At 37.0% G+C, this 19765-nt stretch overlaps 2 protein-coding genes, 2 long non-coding RNA genes and 1 other non-coding gene across 6 annotated transcripts; 3 read left to right on the top strand and 2 right to left on the bottom strand.

Annotated features, from left to right (window-relative positions):
* Positions 1-305: 305 nt before the first annotated feature.
* LOC127264789 (pre-mRNA-processing protein 40A) lies at positions 306-10301 on the bottom strand. The gene is made up of 29 exons (XM_051294323.1): positions 10178-10301; positions 9884-9958; positions 9413-9481; positions 9041-9316; positions 8761-8955; positions 7960-8033; positions 7697-7766; positions 6818-6870; positions 6645-6702; positions 6222-6571; positions 6057-6129; positions 5602-5700; positions 5460-5528; positions 5311-5388; positions 5094-5180; positions 4826-4860; positions 4632-4737; positions 4284-4364; positions 4084-4176; positions 3612-3665; positions 3422-3538; positions 3206-3304; positions 2886-2933; positions 2709-2801; positions 2038-2145; positions 1527-1591; positions 1324-1426; positions 898-1227; positions 306-812 (listed from the first exon to the last, which is right to left on the bottom strand). Exons 2-29 carry the CDS (start codon positions 9914-9916, stop codon positions 675-677), a joined length of 3054 nt encoding a protein of 1017 aa, XP_051150280.1. The 5' UTR covers positions 9917-9958; positions 10178-10301; the 3' UTR covers positions 306-674.
* A 119-nt stretch (positions 10302-10420) lies between these two features.
* LOC127265085 (uncharacterized) lies at positions 10421-12391 on the top strand. Its single transcript, XR_007841882.1, has 3 exons — positions 10421-10472; positions 11033-11098; positions 12309-12391. It is a non-coding gene; the product is annotated as an uncharacterized LOC127265085 (long non-coding RNA).
* Positions 10610-10699, top strand: LOC127265115 (small nucleolar RNA snoR8a). Its single transcript, XR_007841908.1, has one exon. It is a non-coding gene; the product is annotated as a small nucleolar RNA snoR8a (small nucleolar RNA).
* Positions 12392-13209: 818 nt separating the features above from the next.
* LOC127265084 (uncharacterized) lies at positions 13210-13877 on the top strand. The gene is made up of 2 exons (XR_007841881.1): positions 13210-13330; positions 13593-13877. It is a non-coding gene; the product is annotated as an uncharacterized LOC127265084 (long non-coding RNA).
* A 2736-nt stretch (positions 13878-16613) lies between these two features.
* On the bottom strand, positions 16614-19542 carry LOC127264993 (growth-regulating factor 1-like). 2 transcript variants are annotated; one of them, XM_051294623.1, is made up of 4 exons: positions 18696-19542; positions 18060-18299; positions 17627-17957; positions 16614-17540 (listed from the first exon to the last, which is right to left on the bottom strand). In XM_051294623.1, the coding sequence occupies exons 1-4, from the start codon at positions 19096-19098 to the stop codon at positions 16844-16846; spliced, it is 1671 nt and encodes a 556-aa protein (XP_051150580.1). In that variant the 5' UTR covers positions 19099-19542; the 3' UTR covers positions 16614-16843. The 2 variants fall into 2 exon arrangements, with proteins under 2 accessions (XP_051150580.1, XP_051150581.1); XM_051294624.1 differs by having other exon boundaries at positions 18060-18278.
* Positions 19543-19765: the final 223 nt, after the last annotated feature.

The raw sequence follows: 19765 nt of genomic DNA, 5'->3' as shown, positions 1-19765 counted from the left end.
ACATAAATGACATGACATGACAGAGGCTTAATCACACAATCAAGAAATTTCGGCCAGCCATTAGTAAGCATAAAAAATGTCACTACCACAAATATGTCCAATATTGATCAGTGAGCATCAAACTCATCACATCAGCGAATCTACTATCTAACCTCATTCTGTAACCCTCAAAATGCTTCTTGTATGTCCCAAAATTTTATAATATTCAATTCCTGACTGATAGGTAATTATTACCCTGACCATGTGTTGAGTTGAACAAATTAAGGTAACAGATTTTGCACATGTCACTAATCTAATTAAGACAATTATAAGCACAAAAGTAATACTATGTATATTATGCGCCTGCATATAGCATCCACACTACATAAACTGTTCCCAAAACATTCTGAAAGGCTGATGAATGCATAACTAGCAAGAATTAACAGATGCCAAAGATGGTCATGCCAGACCGCTTCTCCCATCTGCCAACTTAAACATTATATCTATTAGAACTCCAACAGTATTTTGCCGCAGGAAAATTTTTCATGACACAAAGTGAACCCAATGAGGAGGGAAAGTACAAGCATAGGGAACCAATCTAATCATCCAGCAAAACAGTTGATTTTGCAGTAAAATACCATGATATAGTAATGTCATGGATAATAGTTGAGAAGGCAGGAAAAGGCCTGAAATGATTATTGGATCTCCCCATCCTCACCAACCTCACCATCCTCAAGCTCCTCGTATGGGCCACTTCGTCGAGATTCATCCCGGTGATCTTTTTTGTATTTTTTATATCTACTCTCATTATCTGATTCAGGAGAATATGCATGCTGAAAGAAACAATTATAGCACATCAGATCATTGAGGTTAACCTATCATTGAAAATCTAAAATTTAACTTAGCAACCAGATGTACCTTTCTTGACTTCTTTCGGTCGCTACCATGTCTGCGGGACTTCTTTGACTCCTCTTTTTCCTCTCTATCAGAGCTCACATCTTCTGCTGTGCTGTGATGACGCTTCCTATGTTTCCGATCTTTCTCCTTTTCCCTTCTTTTGTCATCTTTGTGTCCATAGCTTTCGACATCATCCTCATCCTCGATTTCTTCATCCTTTCTGGCATGATCTTTAGACTTCTCCTTTTCTCTCTGATCCCTATCTTTCTCCCTTTCCTTTTCTTTCTCTTTTTCCCTTCTATCTTTATCCTTTCTCTTGTCTTTCTCCTCCCTATCTTTCTCCTTTTTGGCCTGAAAGGGAAAATAGATACATAAGCAGACAATTAAATAATGCCACCAGCATTCGCAGGAGTAAACCAATTATACAAGCATCCTGGTTTGCATTACCTTTTCTTCCTCCCGTCTGCGCTCCTTGTCCTTCATTTTCTCATTTAAGCGAGATACATATTCCTCAAATGTCTCCACACAGAAGCTTTCTTCTCCCATTGACCTGAAAAACAGTTGGCATGACAGAATTCTCAGGAAACATGAGCATGCAGTTCTCCACATTCCATTGTTACGGATGACATATCCAACTGAGAAGTGTTTACCTGTACTCAGAGCTCTCCTCAACAAGTTGTTTGCATTCCTCCCATGTAGATGTCGCATTTATTTCCTATAATGAGTAAACAGAACATGTTATGCAAAGTATCTATAAAGTTTGAGAAGGATAGGAAAGACAATGGCTTTGTTTGGTTACATTTTTTGTATGGTGCAAAGCTTGTGTTTTTGATTTATTGGTTTGATAATATCTATATAAAATAATCAGGTGTTGTAATTATATCTAATGGTAATGATAGTTTAGAGAATAAATAAACTTATATTAGTAAAGGTATATCTGGATGTGCATGTAATTCTTTAATTGTGACACAAATATATAGACTTTACTTTTTAAAAAAAAATAAAAAATAAAATTGCACTATACTTCTTTGTCATATAGATTTTTACCTTTGGTTTTTTTTTTTTTTTTTTCCTATGCGTTTTTGGGGGCCAAACTACACTGCATGATAACATGCAACCAAGAAATGATAATATCCCTCATAAGAGAAGTAAAACTCATACCTTGATGGTGCTCAATAGATCTGTAAAATCTTTGGCCAACCGTTTACGTTTCTTGACCTCTTTCTCTTCCTTTTCTTTAGCCCTATCAATTAGATCCTCATATACAAGCTGCAGTTTCAAACCAATATTAGTAAAACCATTTGATGCAGCCTTGCTTCAAACAAAGATCATTCCAATTGTCCAGTAACAATGTAGGGTAAGTACTTGTAAAGGACATCATCCAGATACTAACTTTTTGGTCTTAAATTCAGCTGATTTCAAAACCTACTCAATCTTCATTACTGTTTTCTAGTGATATAAACACTACAGAAGGTGATCATTTCATGGTGGACAGACAACATTTTATCCCCACGCACAAGAACCAGTAAACCTTGACCGTATGGGTACATGACAAATCTAGCTCATTAGCCTCATCTGTACCACAGTATAAACAGAAGATAGTTCAAAGCAAGAACCCAATGGCAATATTATGCTGAAAAGTAAAGGAATGTTCGCACATCCCAGACATGTCACAGAAATTGAATATTGCCAAGTTCCAGGCAAAAATGACTGTGATGGTAATTGGAAGTCATGAAACCAATTTTGGCTAAAAATTTAGATAACCAGTTTTCTAGAATAAGGAAAGCAACTGTTATGCCTCATTGTTTGGAAGCACGTATTAAAATCAATACCTGTAGATTTATATCAGATATCATGGAGATGTCCATGCTATCTTTAATAGAGGAGTTGAAGTCTTCAAATGTCCACGAAGATGAAATTGTAATCTAGAGGCAAAAATATGATGCACTTAAGTAAGCATTACAAACACCAACTTATTATAGATGATAGATAAATCATAAGAGTCCAACCTTTTCCTGCTTTATAACATCCTTTATATAAGCTTTGTCTTCATCATACTGACAACCATTGTAAGCAATTGTCAGAAGCATGGAAAAATTATGAATGCAAATAAATTAAATTAAAATGGAACAGAAAGAAACTGATGGCTATGCAGAAAGAAAAATATTCTCAAATATAACAAAAGTGTGGATGCTCATAATAAAGTCCAAACATCTGTAGCATCTTCTGATTTGAAAACATGAGTAGCCAGACAGGTAAACAAATAAATGGCCATAAAGTAGTATAGTTTTAGCTCCAGGGTTTTTTCTTTAAAATGGCCAAAAAGTACCTTTTGCTCCAGTTCTTCTACAACATCCTCAAACAAATCCTTGGGAGTAGAGCCAGAAAGATTTGAGGCAACTGCTTGGTAAGCCTCCGAATCCTTCACCTATAAAGTTTATGTAACATTTAATTTGTGATAATGACTAGATTATAGGGTAACATATGAGTAACATTTTCTGAGGAGCAATGACAAGAAACTAGTAACAAAAGAAAGGGTAAATACTTTCTGACAATAATCTCGCCAGTGAGTTTTAGCAGTAACAGTGCCAGCAGCAACATGATCTTCCAGCATCTTGCGAAATGCATCACGATTTTTACGCTCAACTCGTCTCAATAGTTCCTTGATGACAAGACATAATCTATCTCAGCAAGCAGATTAGAAAAACTAACATAGGAGTTGCTCAACTGAATACCTTTTGTTTCTTCCTCTGCTCTTCCTCCTCCTTCTCCAAATCACGGATATAATACTGCAGTTACAGATACACCATTGTACAAATGATATACGTACACTTAAAGAGGATCCAGGTTTACAACTAGGAAACATTTAGGGTGTGTTTGTTTGGGGGTTGGGATTGTGGGGTTCGTATTTGAATAGCAAAACATTTGAATTGGAATAGTTGTATAATATTATATATATAAGTATTGATACAATGTTTTGTAAAAAATAAAAAAATTAAGTGCTTTACTTGATTTTGTGTTTGGGAGGGGGGGGGGGTGATTTTGTGAATAGTAGACATTTTGGAAAATATTCCAAAAGAACACACCTTAAGGTCACCATAGAGATTATGATGTCAAAGAGAAAATCGACTACAAGGCATAAATGAGTTCTTGTATAAATGGACTCACAGTAGAAAATCAATGATAAATTAATGAATGGTTTCCAACCTGAAAAATTTCCAGCCTATCTATTTTATCGAGGCGTGTGCATCTTTCATCATCTTCCAAAAGGTCTTGTACTTTCCGCCACTGACTGTCAACCTAAACATCATAAATAAAATAAGGGTAAATTGAAGAAAACAGAGAACATAATATATTTGCAAGAAAGATGAAAAGCATAAGAACTTAACAACCATTACTCATTATACCTTGATAAAGTCACAGGATTCCAAAAATTGCCTGAATTCCAACCTATATCTCCGATGCTCCTCTTGAGCCTTTGCCTTCTCCTGGACAATACACAAAACAACAAAAACATCAGGTGCAAGGATATTGTAGAACTTTGCCAACATACTTTGCATACAAACTAGAGCTCAGATATTAAAGGAAGAAGGAGCTGAGGTGATCTGATGCAGAAGGCTGTTACAGGAAGCACATCCGTCAAAATGTATATATTTGAACTTAAGCAATATCTAGACATCCATGTGTCTGGCTGCATTATAAACATTACAAAGCACTCACAAGAACCTAAGAAAGCAGATTACATTATTGTTTACCTTTTTTTGAAGATCCATCGAGTAGTTTCTAAAGAGATCCTCACGATCTGATTCTAGCTCAACAGCCTTGAACCTTTTATCCTCCTCAAACATTGTCACCGCTTTGCTGTTCAATATTAAAAGGTGTTAAATAGGATACTTTATGCCCAATATCTATAATATAACAAGAGAGAGAGAGAGAGAGAGTGAACAACCTCCACCGTGTGGATGATGTCAGTTCTTCACATTCCTAACAGTAAAATGGAAATTTGATTAGTCTCAGCTATAGCTAGCAAATACAGATGAAAAAAAAAATGTTGTGTTTGCATATGGGCACAATTACAGAATATCAACGTAATGAGCAGTGAAATAGCACTTTCTTGCATGCAAGAGAAATGTTTCTTCATGACATGTATAAAGGTAGAAGCAGATATAGCAAATCATAGAAATTTAAGAAACAAACTACTGAGAGAAGTTCAATACTTCCAGCATCTTCATGTATTCCTCCTTTGCTTTTCTCTGCCTGAGCCGTCTCTCCTCAGCTTCCACCTTTTTCCTTTGCATTAAGTACTGTGACCAACCAAAATAGAAAAAGGTCAAATATCAATATTATATTTGTCTGACAATGCAATCGAACACAAATCTGCTGGTATATCATAAAAGTATGGTAGCATTATCAATAAGCTCAAGCATAAATTACCTCATTAAATGCTTGCTTGCGTTCACCAAGGGTTTTCAGAGCACCATATCTTTTGTCATTAATGATAACCCGCATAGCCTGATAATGTGTTTACATTAGAAAATTCAGAGTTATTTGAGGAAAAACATGGAGAAGAATATCTAATATACCTGGTCCCAATTCCAATCAGCCATAACATTTGCAGATTCTAATAATGCTTTAAATGCATTTTTGGCCTCCTGAAAGAACATAAGATTCTTAAAACACATTCCAGCTTTAAATTTAAGTGATAGAAAACCTCAAGGTGATGACCTGTTTGGTAGCATATGTTATAGGTTCATCATCAACTGTTTTCTCTTCCCCATGTGTAACATTTGTTTTCCCAGAAACAGCCATTCCTTTCTTTGCCTCCTGAAAAATAAGAGAATAGTCCATTGTCATCGATTGGGTGTGTTAAGTTGTATCAACAGTAAATATCTCTATTGCAATCCATAAAGCAGCCAATACTCCTCTGAAGAACAAGCAATCACAAGGTTGTTCAATTAAAAAGTTCACCATAGCGAAGGTTGGAAGAGGGGGAGAGAGAGACAGACAGAAAGGATACAATAATGAAGCATTAGGATGGGGGAGAGAGGAGAAAAGGCAATGTAGGAGCAGCAGCAAGAGGATTTTTGCTGGATGAAATAATAAATAAAATGGTGGCATAGATCCAATACAGGATTGAGTGTACAAATTTCCATAAATGGGAATTCTACTAACTATCATACCTCAATTTCCTGGACTGAAGATACACCTAAGGAACCTTTTCCAATGTGAGAAGATGGACTTTCCATGCTGGTGCTGAAATAATTTCACGTTAGAAATCATAAAACCTTTCAGAAAATTTTTAAAGAAAAAAAAAATGAAGCCAAAATCAATTTGAAGCTCCATACGCTAATGTAGACTTGGTCCTTGACAATGCAGGAACATCTGAACTTCCAGGAAATTCAGAGGATGAGGATGCCACAGCATCTCCCGGTGCTTGCAACCCAGGGGTGCTGGTGGTAGAAGTCTCTGCTGCAGGAACAGCTGATGATTCAGAAACCTTTACAGTAGAAGCATTAGCATCAAGACCACTGGATACAGCTGTGGCAGGACTAGAACTGAGTCCAACCCCGGTCAATGTGGTAGAAATTGGTTGTTCAACAGAAGTTCCACTAGCAGTGGCAGGCACACCAGAGCTATTATTAATTTCTGGGTGTACTCCCTCTGCAGCAGCCTTCTCAGCCCTTTCACGAGCCAACTGGTAGGATATTTACAAGATTTAATTACAAATGAAAGAAAATAACTATAGAAGAGCTTTTTCTCCCACAAACCTTCAACTCATCAGGAATTGTCCATTTGGATTGCTTTGTTTCCTTGTTGTAATAATACCTGTTAAATTTCCATCGAAATATTTTGATGTAAATTAGTCAAAAATTCAAGCAAGACCACTGAAAGATTGCAGATTCGAGGGTAGTAGTAAAACAGAATTTCCAGTTATACTTACTTTCTACCCTCAGGAGTTGTAAATTCTTTCCAAACAGTCGACGCTTCCGCCCTCTGTCAAAACAAAGGTCCTCAGTTGAATAGATATTAATCAGACCAATAGGGAGTATGCAAATAGTTCACAAATTGTCCAGTATTCATAAAGCAATGAATTGATGAAAGAGAAAAGGCTAAAACATAATGTGGAACAACCAATAAAAGTAAAACATATGACAAAATAATGCATAACTTTACTGGCCGACAAGAGTGCTTGATGAAATATAATGATTACAGTTCAAAGCATTGTGTTTTAGCATTGATGTCGCAGCTCATGCTTTGAACTGTAACACTTACGGTATCAAAATCATTACACTCAAGTGATATAGTAAAACAACCTCCATAAACCTTATAGTAGAAAGAACCGAGGAACACATGACAAAATAATGCACAACTTTAGTTGAACATTTCCTTTTTAATCAGTTACATCTAGCAGTGTCATCAATTCGTGCATGTGCTCCCAAAATCAAACAACTGTCCTAGTGAAGATAGGCCACCAAGCATCCAAAGAATGCCATAGAATTTATTTAAAAATAAAATTCCCAACAGTACAGGTTAAACGTAAATAGCAAATTGTTGCCTGCCTTGAGAAAGTGAAACCGCCTTCAAAGTGAGGACAAAGAGCAGTCGTTATAATCCCCTGACTTGCCAATGACATCTACAAACCAGTGGAAGGATATGCAAATAAACGACAATACACATGAACTAATCTTAAGCATTATGAGACTGCAAATCCACAGTATAGATCAGCATTCACACAACTCCAAAGCAAATAAGCTGCTATCGACAAAAGATGTAGGCAGATGCAAGAACTCTTGAAAAAGTACCACATCAAAAAACTCACCTCAAGAGGAGTCATCAATTCAGAAGGCTTATCCCAACTGGACTGTTTTGTGATCTTGTTGTAATAATATCTGAGAACATATATATTCATAAAAAAGAATTAAAATTTCAGTATTATACAGGATTTGAATATTTTCTTATTTTTTTAAAAACAAAGGACCAATGATTGGCAAGCCAGGTCCCCAGAAATGTCAAAGGTTCGAGTTCCCTGTTCGTAAAGTGAATTGCATTAACAAGTTACAGAGTCGCGTGAGGATAAATTACCTTCTTCCATCAGCCGCCTCAAATTCTTGCCAATCAGAAGCAGATTGTTGAGGGGTACCAGAATTAGTAGCAGTCTGAAACATTACAAAATAATTCTACTTAAAAACAGAATCTAGAAGGATAATTAAATACCATATTGTTTACTATAATAAGGTAAATGAAGTGAAAATGAGCCGCATTGGGTTATAATTATATTCAATATAAAACACCACCATAACCCTTTAAATTAAATTCATTTAAACAAAGCCTCAATCAATAAAAATCAGGTACCATTATTTACCAGCAACAACAAAGTTCCAAATGACAGAAAAACATATAAAGCATACACGTTTTATCTGAAAAGTAAGTGTGTACCAAATCATACAAGGATATCAAGTCAATGTTTAGATCCTTCAATATATATATACATATATATAATCTCCAGATCTCTCTTTCTTTACATACAGGTCAAGAAAGGGAAGGCGTAAAATGTTGATATTTAATGAGGTAATTTATGCTTTAAAAACACCAACTCCTAGCCACACAGAAAATTACGAAAATTTGGGCATTAATGAAGTGGGGAAAAGCAAAAAAGTGCATCACCAATTACCATACGTTCATTCTCATAATAAACACTATACAGTGAACAATAATCCATGTTTAATAAAAAAAGGAAAACTTGACACTATATTGTGTCTACATAATTAACCATGTGACTGTAAATTTGAGATGATCTATGCAAAAAATATACTAAGTTTAAATTAGCCTATTGCATTAAACTGCAATGCAGAAAGGAAAAGGACAACTAAACAGCAACAATACCATTGCATTAGCATTGATAGGGAAACTTTGTTGACCGGGTTGCTGCATCGGCGCAACAACAGGTGCACTTTGACCTGAGTGGGCCCATGGTTGGGCTCCAGAAGGTACAACAGGAGTAGTAATCTGGGATGAAGGTTGAAATTGCGATGATAGGCCAATGCTACTCTGAGGCATGCCAAAAGAAGATGACGCATACTGGAAACAAACAAACAAACAAACCAATCAGATAATTTCAAACTTATCTGCCACAGAATGAAGAACGTAATGGCCAATATCTCACAGTGTATGATGTTGAGAATGCAACCCCATGGTTTGGTAGAGTAGGCTGAGGCTGCAACATGCTTTGTGTATTATTCATACTTGGTTGAGGATATGAAGGTGGTCCAGTATGCCCAGTCTGCGGCAGAAACTGTTGTGCTGACTGAGAAAATGGAAGTGGTTGGCTTTGCCCAGGAGGCATCCCATGATTTTGCGCTTGTCCTGCTGGATGAAATTGCTGCGTAGCTGGTGGGGGAATGAATTGTTGCACTTGGGGTGACTGAGCTGCAGGACGGAACTATAACATATGCATGCACCAATATGTATTTAACTTAGCCAAATCGTAATTTCAAAACAAAATGAAGTCAAATAAAAAATGTTCAGAGATACATACTTGCATAGGATAGGGAGGAGCAAAACTTTGAGGGGCCATAGACCCAGGTGGAGGATGTGACCAAATCGACTATAAGAGGTAAACAAAAGCGAAACAAGATTAGAAACCCAGAAAAGACATTAACTCTACATGTATCTAGTTTCATAAATCTTGTTAACATACTCGAGAATATCCAAAAAAATCAGAAACAAGATAATCAAATTAATGGTTAAGAATATACTCAATTACAAAACAAGCAGTCAATATCAGATATGTCATCTAACTTATCTGTTTAACACCAACATCAAATTTCTTCTCATAGATAATCACCACGATGACTCATTCAAAAAATTTACTTTGTATACAAAACCCAACTCTATAGCACACACACACGGCACAAGAGCAGGCACATATACATGACATGATTAGACATTTCAATTTTGATAAATCAAACGCCCTACGGCACAGAATCAACTATACGTTTAGCAATACCTGTGAACCCGAAGACGGAGGGTTACTATCCATGCCTGCAATCCTTCAGCTTATACAATGAACACTCCACAAGACCTGCAGAAGGCAATATCCAGTAAAATTCGAAAATAAATCAGCTCAGGCGTGAGGAAAGCACCTATGTTTCAAACCAAAACTCAAATTAAAGAACATGCAAGCAATTCATTATTAACGAAAAATCCACCACCCGTAAAATCCCAAATAGACATACGAATTTGAAAAATTAAACATTTCATTCAAAGAGCCTCATTTCACAAAGAAAAAATTGAACTTTACCGTATAGCAGATCGCGGGGAAATGGGGAATATCGACTCGGGATTAATCAAATTCGATCGATTTTGGGAAAGATGAACCCTAGCAGGAGTCAAAAATCCGAAATGTTTACCGCTAATGAATTCGATGGGTCATTAATTGACTGGGCCGGCCGCTAACAAATAGCAACGTTTTGGGCCATTAATGGGCCTCGGCTTTATCAGCCCAAAATCTACCATTAGGGTTTCTCCGTACCATTTCCATCTGTATATAAGAGGCTTGTAGCACCCAGGCACCTGTGCGTTCTTCGGCTCATCGGGTAAGTTAGATCGTGAACTTGTTCATGATTTTTTGTGCTTTAGATGTAATCGATGAAGTTTTGAGAGTGAATTACATCTGCTTGATTGTTCATCTCTCAAACTTCGATTAGAATTTAACAATTTATGACGTTTGTGTTGGTGAGCGATGATTATAAAATAATTCCTCGTTCTGAATGCTGTCGCCCAGCTTGTAGACCTTTTCTACACCCATAGAATATGAGCTCACATATTCTTCAATTGATTTTCCTGTGATTTTGTAGCGATTGCTTCCTTTTTATTTTTTTGGTTCGATCGAAGGTTTCATTGTTCAGTTTTTTCCTGTTTTTATGTCGTATTTTGCTTTAGTATGGAGTTTTTCTATAGAAACATCAGTTATTCTCTTGATCTTTGCAATTACTGACTGTTCTTGCTTTCGAAATGGCGTGCCTTCAGTGCTATTGTCGATCGTGATGATATCATTTCTGTTAATATTTCTTCAATCTTTACACATTTCGAGTTTGAAGGAGTTACAAAAATAAGTAACGTAGCAAAATATGACGATGTTGCTACGCTGATTCAGGTACTCCTAATATTGAATATTGGTGTTGTCTCAAAGCCTGCATTCGACTATCGTCGAGGAATGAAGGTTACGCTCACATCTACAATCATAATTTGTGGATCTTCTCATCGTTGTTTATTATAATAAGCAACTAGCCTCCATTTAGACAAGAGTTTTTGGAGTTTATTTTTTAAATTTTAATTTGGTACTCTCATCCGTCCGAAAAAATAAAAATTAAAAATAGAACATTCAGGGAAAAATAAATATTTTATTATAAAATTAATAAAAGTAATGAAGTAGTTGGGTAATTCTTGCAAAGTAAATTAAAAATTAAAGAAATGAGTTTAAAAAATTAAAAATTAAGAAAAATTGAATATTTTATTAAAAAATGATAAAGTAATAAGATAGTTAAGTGTTATTGTTGGAAGTAAGGTACATAAATATGAGTTGAACGAAAAATAATAATTAAATACTGATTTTATTATTTTATTATAATTAGTAATGATATAAATTTAGGAGATACTCGTTTTACATAATTTGTTTTTTTTATTTTTGAAAATATAATTATGCACTTCAATTGAATTTTAAATTTTATAATTTTTTTAATTTTAATTAAATTATTTATTTATTTTAATCTATAATTATTTTTATAAAATAATAATTATTTTTACTAATTTATTTTTTAATTATTTATTAATTATATTTTATTTAAATTTTCGTATTTACAGTAATACACTCATATTATATGAAACATTACATTGGAGTATTTTGAAAAAATAATATTTATATATATATTTGATGTAATAATTTAAAAAAAAAAAAGTAAATAATACTGAGTAAAAATTTGTTATGTAAACTCTGTTTCTGGTAGACTTTTTCACCATATATCATAGTCAAACAAAAAATAAAATGAAGCTGTAAAATAACACTTCAATTTTTTCTTATCCAAAACAACCTCAAAATAGGTTATAAATGATGTGTGGATTGAATTCGGAGGCCTGGACTCATTATATTATCCAAAAAAGAATTATGATTTTGTTTTATATTTTAATACCTCTCAACATGATATTTTGAAGTTAAATTAATTTTTAATATAGTAACTTTTTTCATTTCATAATAATATTTTCTAAACTACGTTGACAAGGCAAATTATAGTTTAATAAATTTATAAAAATAGAAAAATATAATTGTTACTTCTAAATTTTGGAACTATATGTGGTTTGAAATGTTATTTTTTTTTATAGTAGTAATATTTAATTTATAGCACTTTATATTTTCATCACCTCTTTACGCACAGGATCATTTCATCCCCAAATTTGCCCTAATTTTAGCTCTCTCGCTGGTTTGAGATTTTCCCAAATACCCCATAAAGAGCCGTTGAAATTAACAGTCCAATGTTAGGGTTCGCATCTCCTCAAGCCATATTTTCCCCGGCGCCATTTTTGACCTCCAAGTCCAACCATCTCCCTCCGCTGCGAATCCACCCATACACTCTACCTTCTCCGAAATTCCAGTTTCTGAATCCGAGGCAGTTTCGAATCCGCGCCGACGACGGCGGAAATGATGGGCGGCGGTTGGCGGACGGCGGAGATGCGGGGAGGAACGGAGGGCCGAGATGGAATTTGAAATGGAAGGATCTGGTTCTGGATCCGGATCCGGATAACATCGTGGCCGTCGGGTTAACGGGGCTGCTGACGTGGGCGAGCGTGCAGGTACTGTGGCAGCTGTTTGTGATATCGGCGGCGATTCTGGTGGCCGCACTTAAATATTCCATCGTTGCTGCGCTTCTCATCTTCATTCTCATCACTCTTCTCTGAGGTACGTGTATTTTGTCGACTTAAGGTTCTTTGTTATTTGTGTAATATATGTAAGTTTGAAGGCTATTATTAGGGAGTTAGCCGGTGGATATTATATATTAATAAAATATAATTAAAACTATATATATTAATAAAACCAATTAGATTAATTTAATTAAACATTTCTTAAAAATTTATAAAATTATGAAATGATCAGCATATGGACACAGAATATATGGCCTTCTATCGCACCCTTCACTGCCGCCGTGCACCTACCCTGAGCCGCCGCCATTTTGTGTTCCTCCACTTCTGCTCTTTCCTGCATGCTACGTTAAATTTGCTATTGACTGGAATCTTCGATCAAACGACTTAAATCGTTCCCTGTTTATCCGTTACAAACAGACGATTCACTTGCACAAATCTGGCAAAAGAATGAGGTTTTCGGACTGGTGTTTGAAGATATCAATTTTTTCAGCTTTAATCGGAGCTTCCATGGAGCTTTTCATGGTCAAATCTGGCTTCCGTATGTGCTAGAGCTTACATTTTATTTTATTTTTTTTAATGTTAATATTACACTTTCTTTCGGATTCTAAAGTTTATTTTATGATTTCTACTCGAAATTGCTGTTTTCTCGACAAAATTTCGGACAATTTCGAGAAAGAATGAATAACTATCGATTTCATTTGGCATTCAATCTCCACGATTGGGAGAGCGGTGCGAATTTAGAATTTAGAGGTTTAATTTGGGCAACATCTAATTAACGTTTTGTTTGAAATATTGAGCAGATGACAAAGTGACAGTTTTGGAGGCGGAGCAGAGGGCATGGGAGAGTACACCTGAAGCTCAGGCTATGCGAGAAGCTCTCAATCCTTGGAGACATGGTGGTGGGGGTGAAGAGTAGCAGCTAAAAAAAATCCATTTGTGCCTGTTCTGTAGTTTTATTTCTGACTGCTCCTAAGTAGATGAATCTGATGATGGATATGGTAGACTGAATTTTTTGGTCAATCAACTTTTGCTGGTAAATAAAAATGTTGCAAAGTTAAATTGTAGTTATGCTATTTTTCTTATCATTTTTATCTCAAACTACAGTTTTTCTCTGTATGGAAATGAGGAGGTGTGAACATTTACTTCAGAAACTTCCTTAAATGAATTCTTCAATTTTGCTGTTCTTGGATGGGAGCTATGTGAATACTAAAGGTTGTGATATATGTAGTAGATGTGGTCTGTTAATGGCTGTAAAAATCTTGTTCACATGTTCTAGAAAGATCTTCCCCTAATCGAAATCTGTTAGTTTATTTGGCTAGGGGCCATATGAAATCTACATCTTGTGTGCAATATTTTTGTTCTATACAAGAAAAGCTTTTCAGGATTTCAGGAAGGCATATCAAGCAGCTATTATGGTAAGCTTGATCATACTTACATTATGATCGACAGGTATTTATTATGTATTGTGTTGGATGTTTTACCATAGCCATATGTACTATCGAGAGACGCGAACCTCATACTTGTATGATGGTAAGCTGCATTGATATGATTGTATATGAGCTTAGGTTACAATGGATAATATATTTCAGGTTAAGGACTGAAATTGTGGTCTTGATGAATGTGCTCTGAGACTGAGTTCCATAACTAATGTGATCTGTGATTTGGTAGAAGAAATTCTCCTGCAGCCATTTTTTGGCATTTATACCATTGAAATGATTGTTTTAACATTGAAAGTCACTAACCTGTCGAGGCTGGCTCTGCTGCAAGCTCAATAACAGAACTAGTCATTGATGCAGCCATTACACATCATATATTTGAGCTCAGGTTTTAGTTACATCAGTATTTCTGTGTAGTCTGATTCTGATTACCACGTTTATTGTTTCTATCATCTTATAAGCATGTTAGCAGGTTTCTGAAATATTGATGGCCAAAAGTAGGCTCAAATTAGATGGATTTCTTGATAAGTGTTTTAATGCGGATGCAATCATTGAGGAATGATCACGTTTGAATTTGATAAAATGGAAAGACTTTTGTAATGGTATCCCCAGTTTTTCCTCAGTGCAACCGCTACATTTTGGTGAACATTATGGGTGCTTGTGCATTCATCCAACCTTGTGATGTCCACCTTACATGCAGATAGGCATTCATAGTGAAAGAGAATCCAACACCAGGAACAATTCTCTTGAAGAACTGATTCATAGAATTTACTGGAATCCATCAGTATTGTGAGGGTTGCTAGTGGCACTACCCATACATCTTCCATATGAAAAAAGAAAAGAAGGTATTGCTATTCACTATATTTTTTCACATTTTGTCTTAGGTGCTTCTATTCAGTTCCTCTTGTGTAATTTCCTTGCATTCCACATTCGAAGATGTCGTATTGGGTCACAGATTTGTTTGGTTGTGTTTTCATTGTTTGAGAATAGTAAAACTCTTGAATTGAAGCATTTGTTAAATGCCGTATAAACATCTATTTAATGCTATATTTTAGATAGAAAATATAATAAATAGATATATGATATTCTATTTTTTGGGGGAGTATCAGTACGCTACAGATGCACAGTGGTAATATTGTATGAAAACACAACCAATCAAATTTGAGTATCATTAAAGTTTATTTGGACGATATGGAATAAAATGGGAAGTGAATGATTGTGGCAGTGAAACAAATTGAAGTTTATGTACGGGGAATATTAATTGATCATGTAGATTCTTGGTGTTTGTTTCCATCATTCATTGTAGATTTTAAGATGGGATTCTTAGCTAGTGTTAGCTGGAGTTTGTGTGTTGATTTCAGTTATTGATTATATTCAAATAGTTGCAGTAGTTCGAAATAATTTTCATATGTGTGAGAGTTAATTATATGTTAAAAGAGGTGCCTCAGTTACACAGGGTGTGTTCTAATACATTTTAAGGTATTTTTAAACTTGAACTATTCTGAATAAAAATTCAGTATATTAGACATAATATATTGTATATAATTAGGTCATCACCATGAATGCGAGGCTTATAAGTTGTAAGGGTTAAATTCAACTTCTTAATCACAATAAAAGTCAATCTTGTAGGCTTAAAGACTAGAGTTGTAAGTTGTTAGCTTAAACTCCATTTGTTAATCAAAATAAATAGTCAAGCTTGACCTCGATCATAGAAAATAACAAGTATGTAAACTTGACCTAGGCTTAATAAAATTTGAGTCAAATTCAAAAATAAGGTTACTTAATTGAATGGAAATAATAGCTCTAATTTGAAGTAATGCATAGAAGTCTGAAAGTTTGGCCTAGCCATTAAAGATATTGGATTCCCCATTTCCATTTCCACCCAAAATTTGAAATCTTCAGGTTGAAGGGAAGGGAGGGGAAGGGTGTCCTAATTGTGGGTGAAGTCATCCTTGCCTTACCTTGTGTGTGATAAAAGACTGGAGCTATTAAAAGAAAGATTTCTCAAAATTTCGAATAAGATCTCACTGGTCCTAACAGACAGTGACAACCACATGGCCATGGCCATGGCCATGGCCTCCCATCTTGAATCAACTTGATTCTTCTTTCCTATCACACACTCATTCACAGATTTTATCAGTAGATGATTATGATGATGCATTTTCCCTTTACAGAAAAGCCAAGAACTCCCAATTATTACAGCTATTTATGAGTAGGATGATAAGAGAGTTTGTAATAAGTCTGTACCCCACCACTGTCCGTACACCCCCAAATCCCCCCTCCCCACCCATCCTCCCACCCACCAGCATGCTTCCCTCCAACCAACCTTGAGCAGAAATGATGATAGAACCAATCTACCAAACTACAGTGTACAAGATGATGCGATTCAAGTTCATACCAGATCAGATATTATATTTATATAGATAGATCGATAGAGATAGCCATGAATGTGAGTCTTCTGAAATCTCACCTACTGAACCAACAACACTGAACTTCCTAACAATGAGACAAATAGACAGACAGACACAGTGATAAAGAAAGTGTTTGAAAGAAATTAACAAATTACAGCTAGCATTGGATTTTTAGATGATCATAATGATATGGTTTTCTGGGATTTAGATTGCAGGCAAGTATGGATTCAGCAGGCCATTGCAAAGACTGGCCCCTTCGAGTGTCGGCCGGCTTGGGCTGCTGCCGGCGCTGCTGTTGGATAGTGAGCCAAATGTGCCCCTCTGGAGGACCCCAGTCGGGGATGGCGAGGCAATCCGAGGACTATTATCCCAGCCATCGATGAGGTTGAGAGGCTTAGTGTTCCGACATTCGCCTGTGGTGGTGTGTAGAGCCTCCCCAAGGGGTCCTCCCATTGACGGCTCCCAAGAAATCGGAACCCAATCAGTTGACTGCCGGTGGTGGCCATTGGCAGCCACTGTCGAGCCCACACCTAATCCCATTTCGAGCTCATGGGATAGCCTGAGTGGAGAGGCTGTGAGTTTTTCATTCGACAGGTAGTTGGTCGTCGCCATGGGAATGGAAATCGATAGCTGAGTTCTGTCGGGTTGCGGATTCATGAACTCCCGGAGTGAATTATGGTGGCTCTTGTTATCGTTGTGGACCAGAGATGAGCTCTTATTCAAGGGGTTGAGCAACGAATCCGAGCAAACTAATCCAAATTCGGGCCGCAATGAATCTTGGTATGCATTGTTGTTATCCTTCATAAGACTGCCACTTTTTGGAGACATCATCAGCAGGACTGTCTCGTGCTGATACGCAGTCGTCGCCCCATCTGAGTTTTCGCCGCCGTTCGGAAGACTCCTACAAAGGCAGACAATAATCAAAGGTGAGGCTAACATTTATATCATTTACTACACATTTCAATGGCAGAGCAGTACTAAATTCACCTGTTGATCCCAGGCTGCAGGTTAGTGAGCTGATGGTTACGGCCAAGACTGTTGGACACACCACCGGCTGCCGCCATCGGAGTCAGCTTGCTAGTGTTAGCGGCGGTGGCAGTGTTTGTGGTGGTGGTGGTGCTTCCGGTGGCGGAATGGCCAGGTTGGCCTTCCACAGGCTTTCTTGAACGGTGGCGGCCTCTGTTCATGTGCCGCTCACAATACTTCTGATCGGCTACCGCATCCCTCGAGCACCGCCATTTCTTGCCGTCCGTCCGGCGGCACCGCCCCGGCTCCGGATCAGTGCTGGCAAATCCCAGATGGAAAGCACCCCATCCCACTGCACAAAAGAGGTAATACATACATAATGTTATTAAAACTCAGATCGAATCATTCCAGTTTCTAAATTGATTATCTGATGATGATGATGAGTGACACTTACAGGCATTGGATCTGAGAGCTGCAAAGGGAGGGAAACCTGCAGCTGCCGATTCGAAAGCTTTTCTGATGGGATTGAGGAGATGATTAGGTATGGGAACATTTGCAGTGATGTATTTATAGATCAAAGCTTGATGCTCCAACTCCATCCACTGCGATGGAGTGAAAGGCCCTCTGAATACTGACACCATATTTCCGCCATTCTTCCCTGTAGAGCCATACCCTGAAACAGCAACATCCCTACCTGGTAAATAATTTTAAAACACCACTCAAATAAACCCCAAGGTATGTACTTTATGCTTTAAAATTAATCAATCCACTGTTACTGTTGAAACCCTATATCTATATTTGTTCAAAAAAGAGTCTTTCTTGTGTATATATTTGGTTATGCCATAAAAACCAGAGAACAGTAGAAAAGAACAAGAAGGGTGTGGGTGTGTAATGGATAACAAACCCCCCCCCCCCCTCCCCCTGCCTGCCTGCTGCACAGGTTGTCATGAAAAGACCTCATAACAACAACAGCATCAGCAGGTTTTAACTAATCTCTGTAAACCCCCCCCCCCCCCCCCCCCCATCACCATAAACACACACACACAGAGGGTACATTTATTTAATGGTGCAGAAGGAGAAGAGGACTAACCATTGTTTCTGTAGTAGGGGAATGTGAGAGTATGTGAGTTGGGGGAGGAGAAGCTGAGCATATGGTGATTGTAGTGGTAGGAATCAGTGCCATTGCCATTGCCATTAACATTAAATCTTGCAGGAGCAGCAGCACCTCTAATGGTGCCAAAGGATGAAGAATTGGAGCAAGTTTTGGCTATTTTAAACTGATGATCTTTTTCTTCCTCTTCTTCTTCCTCTTCTTCTTCTTCATTTATTGGGGTCTCCCCCTCCAGCTTCAAGAACCCACCAGATCCAGATCCTGATCCACCACCCCCCACCCCCCACCTGAGTTTACCATTATTATTAATGTCTATGGCAGGGGCAGTGTTGATGGTGTTGGGAGTGAGCAGAGAATCAAAAGGAACAGCCCCAAAATCCATAAAGGAGCAGGAGCAGTAGAGAGCAGGAGTGAGAGAAGAAGGGCAGAGGTGACTAGTGAGACAAATGGGGTGCAGTGCTGCTGCAGCATTTGGGGACAGAAGAAGAAGCAGCTTGGAGGAGGAAGAAGAAGAGGAGTTGGATGGTTGGAGAGAGAGAAAGTATCACAGGTAGTACTGCTACTGCTCCCATTTTGTTTCTTTCTCTCTCTATCTCTATATGAGTTGTGTGGTGTGCTAAGTTGAGGGTGAGCAGAGTGTGGAAAGCGAAGGGGGAAAGACCAGAGGGATGCTTCTTTAGTGAAGTTTGATGATGTTTCTCAAATGAAAAACAATAGAAATACTAATAATTGTGGAGCGAGATGAGATGGGATGAGAGAGAAAGGATAGAGAGAGAGAGGGGATGGGGAAACAGTGGAAAGGATGTATGCTGTCTGAAAGGGCTGTGACAGGATTGCATTTACATTTGCATTTCTGCAACTACACTTCTATATATACATCCCAATAGAATGTACTCTCTCTCTCTCTCTCTCTCTCTATATATATATATATATACGTTTGTATGTATGTATATGGATATTAATTTGTATATAACTCTATATGTATTTAAGGTGAGTGTATTTGAAGTCAAATATATTTATATGTGTAAGTATGTATTATAGTGTAGGGT

The sequence above is a fragment of the Andrographis paniculata genome, unplaced genomic scaffold (genome assembly GCF_009805555.1).
Source record: "Andrographis paniculata isolate CXL003 unplaced genomic scaffold, ASM980555v1 Contig71END, whole genome shotgun sequence".
Classification (NCBI taxonomy): Eukaryota; Viridiplantae; Streptophyta; class Magnoliopsida; order Lamiales; family Acanthaceae; genus Andrographis; species Andrographis paniculata.
The sequence above is the reverse complement of the archived record's forward strand: the minus strand, read 5'-3'. Positions and strand labels throughout refer to the sequence as shown.